This window comes from Nothobranchius furzeri, chromosome 13, assembly GCF_043380555.1.
Source record: "Nothobranchius furzeri strain GRZ-AD chromosome 13, NfurGRZ-RIMD1, whole genome shotgun sequence".
Lineage (NCBI taxonomy): Eukaryota > Metazoa > Chordata > Actinopteri > Cyprinodontiformes > Nothobranchiidae > Nothobranchius > Nothobranchius furzeri.
This window is the reverse complement of record NC_091753.1, coordinates 25,858,836-25,869,980: the sequence shown is the minus strand read 5'-3', so window position 1 is coordinate 25,869,980 and position 11,145 is coordinate 25,858,836. Positions and strand designations below refer to the sequence as shown.

Below are 11,145 nucleotides of genomic sequence, written 5' to 3'. Positions count from 1 at the left end.
GCAGAACCACATCAGTCTGACGCTGCAGCCATTATAATGCATTTACCAGCCCTTACTGGCACACCATATCAGTCTAAACTCATGGACTTTTTATATCTAACATGACATGGCTCACTGACAGTGGATGAGTGCGGCCTAACTGCTGTGAATGACAGCCCCACACGCTGGTCAAGTACTTATGAAATGGTTGCAGGTCTCCTCAAAGTTAAAGAATCTGACTGTAGAATGGGGTGGGTCTGCTTGCTTGCTCTCGAGACTCAGCCATCTGGCAGATGTTCACAAAGTGCTTTTCTCCCAAATATTAGATATTTGGATTTTGTATGTTCAGTCTTAAACTTTGTGTTTAAATGTGTAAATATTTACATGCAGCTCACTGACACTTTTTGACCAGAACTAAAACTATTGTGTAAAACTCTCTGTCCAGCAGCACATCAGGGTGAATCATCAGAGGTTGTAAACACACACACACACACACACACACACACACACACACACACAAACTTTTCAGAGTGACACATTGTCTATGTCATTAATACTCTCTTTGATTTACTCAGCCATCTGGCAGATGTTCACGTTGGATTTCGTATGTTCAGTCTTAAACTTTGTGTTTAAATGTGTAAATATTTACATGCAGCTCACTGACACTTTTTGACAAGAACTAAAACTATTGTGTAAAACTCTCTGTCCAGCAGCACATCAAATTAATGGCTGTAAGCACACACACACACACACACACACACACACACGCGCACACACACACACACACACACACACACACACACACACACACTTCTCTAAGAAGTAAAAAGGATTACATTCAAACATTTGTCTTTGACTAAACCATTCAAACATTTCTCTCACTTCAGAAAAGCAATGGTTTGCCATCCTAAACCATTTATGGTTCTGTTGTAAACCACCCTGCATACTCAAGCCTATAAGAATAAAAGTTGATCCTTACCTCAGCGTGACGCTTTTAGTCGATAACTCACAAAGCAAATGACTCTATATTGTTCTGCAGGTGGATTTGTTTGAAAGAGTGTCTGGAAGTTGGTTCAACAAAGATCTGTTGAGCTTTCTTAAAGTTCATTCTAAACAATTTTGCACGGCCAGCGACTTCTGACAAAGCAATTGACTTCCTTTTTTTTGCAGGTGGCGGGAAAGTTTTAAAACAAAGAACTGGCTGAACCAAGTCGTCACAGAAACAACACGCAAAAAGCAAATTACTTACTTTTTTTTGCAGGTGGGCTGAATTGAAAGAGTGGCGGGAAAGTTGGTGAACAAATATCTGGTTCATTCTAACCAAGTCGGCATGGAAACAATTCACAAAAGCAATTGACTTGCTATTGTTTCAAAGAGCTATTTAGGTGAACAGCATCTTTGGTTCGTCATCATCAGCAGTGAAAGCTTAACCATCGCCTCCTGCCTTTAGTGTCACATTTTGTTTTCACTGTCACACACACACACACACACACGCACGCACGCACGCACACACACACACACACACACACACACACACAACTCTAAACACCCATTCAGACATTTGTCTACCTATACAACAAAGCAAATGACTATGTATTGTTTATAAACATTTTTTTTTTTCGACCAATCGCAACCGTTTTCTATTCAAGATTTTTTTAAACAGCTGTATAAAATGTAAAACGCATTTTCGGAGTCGTGATTTGAGGTGTAACAAGCTAAGATGACGGGTAAGTTTTTAACTTAAGACGCAAATCTTTTTTTCTCTTTCTGGTTTAACATCTTTATTTTCAGACGCTATTGTCATATCGGACGGCGAGTGGGAAGAAATTCCTATTGAGGAATTAACTTGTAAAACTCCGGTCCACCTGGATGATTTGTCTAAAATTAATCGTGCGGTCGACAATCTGAGTGAGTGGATTTTATAAATATATACGTAACGTTCTTTTCTTCAGCTGAGAAATATCTCATTTTACAGAAAAGGAGGGGGTTCAACCTTACCCCGGAAGTGATAACTTTTACCCAACCACGCCTCCATCCACCAGTCGAACCGTCTTACATTCGTATCAGCCCAGCCAGACCGTCAGACCACGCGCGAATGCGAAAGCTGTTCGTTACAGGACCATCACGCCACAGACGATCCTCGAAGCTGGTAAGTGATTACAAAATAGCGATTAATAAGTCAGAGATGTGTCGTTCATATTTATCGTTTTTATTCTCCAGAGCAACGGCTGACGGCCTACGCACCCCCAATATCTCAGCCCCCACCACCTCCAACACCTTCTCATGCGCAGACGGATGGTAACGATAAAAAAACAACTGATTAATAAGTCAAAGATGACTCGTTCACATTTACCGTTGTTTTTATTCTTTCAGAACAACATCCGACAGCCGCTTCAATATCTCCGCCCACACCTCCTCCTCCTCCTCCCCCTTCTCCTGCACAGGGTAAGAGATATATAAAAGGTGGTTATTTACTTCAAAGATGATTCGTTCATATTTTTTCTTGTTTTTATTCTTTCAGAACAATCCGACAGCGACTCTGAAACCGCTGAACGTGCTCCTGAGCAGCCAGCCGGTAAGCTGTTTCACAAAAAGCTCCGCAGAGTATATTAAATTTTGAAGTAAAAAAGATGATGTTTTTTATCCTTTCAGAACAACCCACGACCGATGAAGAGAACGCCCCACCTCCTGCACCTGTACAGAGTAAGTTAAATTTATATATATAATTTATTAAAAGCTCGTTCATTTTATTTATTTTTATTTATTTTTTCATCAGAAAAACGGTTGAAGAAGAAGAAGAAGCGGGGCATATTTACACCACTTCAGAGATCAAACAGGATGAAGCTTGGCTACCTGCTCCTGCAAGTGAATTCCGGCCTGGTGGAAGTGATCCAGCAAGTTCTGGCTCTGTAAAAGGACGACGCAGATTTTTTTTCTTCATTTTTAGTAGGTTTTTAATGTCTTTTGTATCATGAGTGAAAATTGGTTTGATGACCTTTCAGATTTGTTTGAAGTAGATGATGAATTAAACGTAGATTTGTTAGATCGAATTTTAGCCAGCCAAAATCCCTCAGTGGAGGCCGAAGAAATCCTATTAAATGACTGGTTTGATTTAAGCGGACTGAGTGAAGTAGATGAATTAGCTTCAGATAGTGAGATCTTAGACGATATTTTAGCATCCCAAGCCGTTTCAAACGAGGTCGATCAAATTCTAGCAAATTCAGATGAGCCTTCATCAGAAGCAATAAACGAAATTTTCAGACAAATAGAACACCAGCAGCGCGTAAACGAGATCAATCAAATACTGGCAAATTCAGATGACCCATCTCCACAAGCTGTAGATGAAATTTTGAGACAAATAGAACACCGGCAGCGCGTAAACGAGATCGATCAAATACTGGCAAATTCAGATGACCCATCTCCACAAGCTGTAGATGAAATTTTGAGACAAATAGAACACCGGCAGATCGGAGGGAGCGTAAACGCAGCTTTTAACCAGCGTGAAATTAGAGAGAGAGTGTCTTTTCAAGCAATCAACGACCCAGCCGAGTTTTATATTAATCTGATGGAAATATTAAACAGGTTTGCTGAAAGAGGAAGCCAGATCGCACGTCCCAACGATAGAGTCCAGTTTGAAATTAATACTTTGCACACGACGCACCACGTTAATTTTAATTATGACGGATCAAATATGTTAAATCAGCTTCAGTATTTACTGGATCTGTTAGTCCAATCAAATGAAGCATTAGAGGCCGACAACGAATTTAATTTCAGACTGCAAGTGATAAATAATCCTTCCGGCGGTGGGAAACGAAAAATCGAAACCATTCTGGATCACGAATTAGTCAATAAAAAACGAAACCATCTCATTTGCCCTCCAGAGGCCAATCAGCCGTTGTGTTTTGCGCTAAGCATAGCCGGACTGTTAAATCCCTCAGCGAAAGATACAGAATTATTGAATGTGGCTAAAAATATTCATCAACAGGTAGGGCTTCAGGAGCAATCAACCGTTTCATTTAGCGACGTGATTCGATTTGAAAATATTGTTCAAAGAAAAATAATCATTTTTTACAGATCCGACAGAATCATTTCTAAATTTGAAACAGATTTTAGCGATCGGTCAAATCCGTTGTTCATTTTGCTACTGAATCAACATTATTACGGCATAAAAAATATTAAAGGTTTCTTAGGAGCCAAATATTTTTGTTCATGGTGCTTTTCTCCTTATAATAACATGAACGGTGAAAATATATGTAACTCTCATATAAGCTCTTTTATTATTCATTGTTATATGATACTTTTTTTCATTATGGAATCATGTTATAATATCAAAGGCCTCTCTGTGCTTCTCTCCTGCATGAGCTCTAAACAGCTGCAGGAACTCCAAAAGGGAGTGAAAGTGTTCCTTCCTTCAGTTCCTCAATACAAGAACAACTGTCTTTGTTAGCAAAGGATGTTGCAGGATGTGTCCTGGTCATCTCAAGGTTGCATGTCCTTGGGATGAATTGGTCTTTCATTAACAAGGCTATTAGCTGACGTGCGTCTACAGGTGCAGATGGCAGAATTACGTGTGTGTATGGCAAACTGCGTATGTTACATTCCTGTGCTTTTCAATAAAAATCAGCCGTTTCAGCAGAACGGCGAGAGTCTGTCCGAAGCAACTGACGGGAGCAGGTCGCGGGACCTGCTGTATGTTGCAAAGGCTCTCCCCCTCATGAGCGGTGAAAACAGTGACTGGACTTCTGATCATTTGTCTCCACATTCTGCCAACTCAAAAGGTGTTTAACTCCATCTTCTCCGTACCCGTGCTTGGTCTAACAGAAGAAAGACCAACAAATTTGGCGTCACGAACAGGATTTTTTCTTTTTGAAGAAAAAGGAGTTTTTGGAGGACAATTTGACCAACCGACCCAGTGAATGATCTTGGCACAGAACACCGCGGTGGAAAACAAGGTGAGCAGAACCTTATTTCTAAAAACTGCTCATTGGATTTATCCAAAGCCTTTGTGTCCAGAATCATAGTAGCTGTGGTCCTAAAATAATAGTTGGAGAAGAAAGTGGAGACAAGTGCAGAAAAATAAGAGATTTTTTTGTAATGGTTTAATGGTGAAATAAGATAAGGATTTTACAATGGTTTAATGATAAATGAGATAAGGAAATAGTACAGAAGAAGGGTTGGAGGCCCAGGGTTATTAGAGAAGCCCTAAATTCCATTTTCCAGGTCGTGGCTGACCACACTATTTGCTGACGAGTGAATAGAAATATAACGAGGTTATATAAGAGCTTGGCGAAGAGTCCATAGGTGTGGGAACCCTAAAAGTCCACAGGTCGAGGACCTGGTTTGTGTTGAGGCCCTGGGAGGCTAAAGAGAGCTCCCTAAAGCACAGGTCGAGGACCTGGTTCGGGTTAAGGGCAGGGGAGGCTAAAGAGAGCTCCCTAGATTTTAAAGGTCGAGGACCTTTTGTATGAGATGAGAAAAATGTTCTAAGGTAACTGTTTTTGCATAAAATAAGCAATGTTTTAAATATGACAAGCAGCCCAGTTGAAGCCATGAGAAATAAGGTTTTATTGAGAAAGTCAGCAGAAAAGGCGATGAAGGAAAAAGGGGTAGATGTTAACAGTAGAGGTAACTGGAGCAAGATTTGGGAAGTGAAGGCTGCAGAATCGAGAGAAAAAGGCACAGCTGTAGACAAGCTTCACTGTGTGTGTAAGCTGAGTTCAGCCTGTGTGTGTGAGGCGCAGCAAGAGGCTGCTTACGGCTCTGGATTGAAAGTGCAGCACTAGGAGAGTGCAGAATGCAGAGCAGAGTTTTGGGAGCTCCGTGTGTGTGTGTGTGTGTGTGTACAGCGCTGGGTGTGTGTGTGAAGGCCTGATGCGGTACCAGAAAATAAATAAATAAGATAAATAAGAGCTTTAAAAAGTTGCAACTCGTATATGTAAATTACACTGCAGTGCTAAAATTAATGTTTGGAGCTACGCAAAATTCAAATTCTGCAACCCTGTTCTGACCAGTCTTTGAACAGAACACCATAAGTTAATAAATAAAAGGTTTTTAAAGTAACATATGTGTATGTATGTGTGTATGTATGTATATGTGTATACATATATATACATATGTAGTGTACAAGCGTGATAATCATTTGTGTGCGGAGCAGCATGTGAGGGACCCCGATCTGGGGGTTAAGTGGCCTGGAGATAAAAAAGAAAAAAAAAAAAAAACCAATAAGAAATGCAAGTAAGGTTGTATATGACAGCTTTATTTCAGAAATATATGGATATACATATACATAAAGTCAGGTAGCTGCTAAACAGTAAAATCAAAACAGATCTGCAGAAAATAAATATATAAACTATTCCTCAGAGCGCTCTCAAAAAATTGCAATTGGATTTGCTCTAATGTTACATAAGGCCTGCTTGAAAGCATAGTAAGCATTAAATTCTGAAAATAACCAGTGCAGTGTTAAATAAATTCTGTGCTTAAAATATATATATATAGAGAGAGAGAATAAATAAGTGACGGACTGACTTACTTTAAAAAAAAAGGACTGTGACAAACAAAGAATGTCTCTGTGCCTTGTGAATGAGTGAATGCGTGTCTTCTTGCATGAGAAGTAAATGCTGCTTTCGCTGGATCTTCTCCTGAAATGACTCAGTTTTTAATAGAGGGAGCAGCTGCTTGAGAAACGGTGCGGTCCATGTTTTTGCTAGACGGTTATTTAGTTCAAGAGACTGTGGAAACAATAGAAAAAGAATTTATCGTTAGTGTGATGACAAGTAAATCCTTTAAAATACAAAAGTTGCATGGTTGTGGTTATAAAGGAAGTATTTTGTCTGATTATGGGCCGTGGAGTCAGCTGGACTCCCTCGCTCTCTCTGTTTTTCTGTGTAACATGCAGTTTTAAGCAATTTGTGACTTTAGAAAGGATATTTTTCGGTGTTTTGGACGTACCTTAAGGCTCCTGGTTAGGGTATTCAGGAGATCCTTCCTCTCGGACAGATCTAGTGAGAATGACTGGAGTTTCAGCCTGGGGACCTGACTCCACCCACTTTTACACACAAGAATCCCATAGTCTAAAAATAGCACAGGGTGCTGCGAAAAGCAGCTCTTAACTTCTCAGGATCATCTTTATGAAAACCATAAAATTAACAAATAATCAGTCAAGAAACAAAATATTTGTTAAATCTTGCTATAAAACAAAATCCAATAATTGTCTTGCCTCAACTTTAAGGACCATTAACGTTAATGGCTGGATTTTGGGACGCTGAATAATGAAAAAACAGATAAACTAAGTATTATTTCCTGTAACCTGGCTAGAAACTGTACCAGGCTGTTTTGAGTTAAAAACTGGTAGTTATTTTCCTAAAATAAAAATAGATAAATAAAAAATGAAAGGAGGGATCTTGCATTTGGGATAGATTGTGCTTAATGTTTAAAACCTGTGTAGAACTGATTTGATGATTCAGAACAAATTGTGCATAGGAAGTAGTTCAGATTTATTTTTGAGTCAATAAAGTCGACTAATTATTAGAAACCATCGTTGATTTTGATTTGTAAAAAGAGAAAGTTCTGTCATTTCAACCCAATCAACATATTTAAGGAAAACGTTTGCTGTGCATTGTGGTGGGCATGAACTTTACTGGGTGGGCCTGTCACAACCAGCTGCAAAGAATGTTTGGGTCTGACTTCTATACAAAGAGAACCTGGAAGCCCTCACCAAAAACTGTGACTTATAACATCAAGACGGGGAGCACTACAAGATGGACAAAGAGGCAGAAACTTATTTGCCCTGCTGCTGATGAAACAAAGTACAAAAGGGGGAGCATGTGTGCTAACATGTGAACTTTAATCAATGACGGTGGTCATCCTGGACTTACAAAGAGAGGCTCAAAAGAGACTGTTTCCTATGGTTACACCCAGTAAAAGAGTGCTTGCTGCAGTCAGGTAATGAACAAGGCTTTTTGGCAACAACCAGTTGAATTGATGAAATGTCAGAACTGTGGAAAATTTACTAAACTACTGTAGAACATAGTTAACTGAGAAAGTTAGCCTAAAAAAAAAAAGATAATAATAATAACAATAAATAAATAAATAATAGGATTAGTAACCTGGATTTCAGCCCAACTCACCATGGGACGTCAATATAATCTTTATTGTCTTAGGATTCTCAGCTGCAGCGGACATGCAGTAAAGCCTTATTTTCTTTTCAAAACGGAATACATCAGCGTCATCACTTATTTTCATTGGTTAAGGAAACGGTGTCTATTTATAAGTCTAGGAGAACGCTTTAGGCTTCAACAGTTTTCTCCTTCGAGCAAACATGCGCAAATTTCCGGACAGTTTATAGTAACGTTCCATCCCATTCCATTCATTGCATAAAAATAAACATTAAATGAATAATTTGGCATTCAGCTGACTAAATGATTCATGGAACATCTCATCCGAGACAACAGTGTTGTTTCAGCTCCGTTGAGTTTCCCAACAGATCTAGCCAAACCTAGCTGATCCTATATTTTTCTATCAGCTGTAAGTTCTAACGCAGAAAATAATGTTACAAAAATATTGAATAATGGTACCCCTCATTCGATAAAAATTATGTTCACATTTTTCATCTTGTGAAATCTTTAACATAATATTTTTAATTGGCCTTTTTGACGACAATTGGCTAAAAAGTCTTTAAGATTATCATCACAGGATGGCATGATAAATAAGTAAATAACATAAATAAATAAATAGATAAAAATAAGAGAGAAAAAGCAAAATTAATTAAATGAAACGTAATAGTAATAAAACCTTAAATTGATCTAAAATCTGTCATTCAGTGCCACTGGAAAAAGGAAGAGGATAGGGGAGTATTTCTTAGCACAAATCACGTTATTGATTTAGCAATGCAGCTTAATTTCAGACGCTTTAAGGATGATACTAACTTTTGTTATAGATGGAGGAGTAGCACAGAAACACACTTCTAGATGAAGAGATAAGGAAAAAACTGCTGATTACCAATAATATGCACAAACAAACCTGTAACTGCAGTTTCGTTATTTATGAATTAACCTTAAGTAGTGAATTAATTCTTAGGATTTCTTGTGCGAGTAGTGTTCTTAAAAAAGAAAGAAAGAAAGAAAGAAAGAAGGTAAGAAAGACAGGTAGTTTAGGTAAGGGACAACCTGAAACTATTTGGTTGAATTGATAGTAAAAGTGGTTGTCCTAATTTCTAATTGGAGAGATCACACCGCAACATGAGTTTAGAACGGCAGTTATGGGAAGTTTTGTTGGATTAATTTGATTACACGCTTTAGGTCTTATTTTTTTCTTTCCACTGATTTAGCGTTAGGTTAAGTGTTTTCACACTTTCGCTTCAGTCTGACATTTGCTTGGTGTGTGAGGGCACAGAGACGTGTATGGACCGTGTGTTTGACTGTGTTTGTTTTGTTTGTTTGTTTATTTATCTATATGGGCATGGCCGAGCCTTGAGAAACATCAACAAAGCCATTGGACTATTCTGAGTAAATTGACCAATTCAAATTCAGGATCCTGAAACAATTTGGCTATAACCTCTAATTGATGAAGGACATCTTAAGAATTCATTGTACAAGGCTTCCTCTCCAGTGTTGCCAGAACTGTTATAAAACCCATGCATGGTTGTATATTTTAGTTTGATCATTTATACTCATTGAATTATTGTTGTTTGCTTTGTGTTTTAATTTCTTTGTAATTTTTTCTCTGTGACACAGGTGGAGATGCTGGTGGCAAAGTGGATCCCACTCATTTCTTTCTCCCACACACATTCTTACTCTCTCTTTCTCTCTGTGTATGTGCATGTGTATGTGTTTGTGTGTCTGTGTGTGTCCATGTCGTGATGTCACTGTACCTTTAATTGCGCTTGCTGTTCGTAACTGTATGTGTCTGATGTTGAAGGTATCAGAGGCTAGGGTCAGTAAGAGCTAGGACATTTTTGTGCATAGCCTTTAATCCCTAGGCGATCGGTTCGGGGAACTTCTGGTCCGGCCGGAGTGTGAATCTTCCTACCAACTATCTGCCAAGATCAATTGGACTGCACAAGCCGAGAAAGCCTTCATTGGACCAAAACTACACACACGAAGATACTTCGCCTTCGGTGCCAGGCGTCTGGGTCCTGCTGAAGGTCACCAAAAGAAAGTGGACGGAACCAAGGTGGACCGGGCCATACAGGATCACGGAGAGGACGTCACACGCTGTCCGGCTGGACGGTAAAGGAGACTCCAGGTACCACTGGACCCAGTGTGCTGCAGCGGAAGAGCCACACCGCACCCTGATTGAGGTTCAAGAGAACCTGTCACAAAGGGAGGAGCCTAACCTGGAAGAGAAGCAGCCGACATCTGCCTGACCAGGAGAAGTACCCAAGGACCAGGACGAGAAGCAGCTGACATCTGCCTAACCAGAGAAAGGATCCAAAAACCAGGAAGAGAAGTAGCTGACTACAGTAGCGTGCCAAGCTACCAATTCTGCGGGACGAGGTAGCATGCCAAGCTGCCACCACATCCTGCAGGACGAGAATCGTGACATCATCACCCCCTGCAGCTGCCTGGAGCCAGTGAAGGGACCTCAACAGGGGGAAGAAGTAACCACCCTATGAACATTCTACAAGGGTTATATTTGACACCCTCATTTACCTTACAAGGGTTATATTTTATACCCACTACTCATTTTATATTATTATTCATTTACCTGTTTAGTATTAGATATATGTTTACACTCATTGCATTTCCAAACTCAATTCTGAATGTACAGATTGATCACCATTGCCATCTCTCCTCCACCTGCTGACCCAATTATCCAGATGCCCTTGTTACTAGCCAATCCTAACATCTATTTGGGAAGGGAACCCTCTGATGACAGTGATGACTCTCATGATGAAGAAGATGATGTTAGAGTGTGAGAATGTTCAGTGATTTATGTAACAATCCCTTCACCTGTTCATTTCTATGAGTTTTTTGATTGTGTTGTTTTTATTTTTTGATCATTGATGACCTAGGCATGCCCACTCTGTGCCAAAAGGTGTTCGCCCCAAAATGGGGGGACATGGGGGAATTTTCCCTATTTGACGTACGATAATTAGGGTTTTTCGCCCTCATACGGTGAGCATGCGATCCATTCATGTTGTAACATGTTCAGTTAAAAATATGATCA

At 39.6% G+C, this 11,145-nt stretch overlaps 1 protein-coding gene across 1 annotated transcript in view; it reads right to left on the bottom strand.

Annotated features, from left to right (window-relative positions):
• Positions 1-10,675: 10,675 nt before the first annotated feature.
• LOC139062412 (uncharacterized) overlaps positions 10,676-11,145 on the bottom strand; it is an 11,566-nt gene continuing 11,096 nt past the window's right edge. Inside the window, exon 7 of the mRNA XM_070543232.1 lies at positions 10,676-10,683. Coding sequence (XP_070399333.1) covers positions 10,676-10,683 — 8 coding nt within the window. The remainder of the gene's footprint in view (positions 10,684-11,145) is intronic.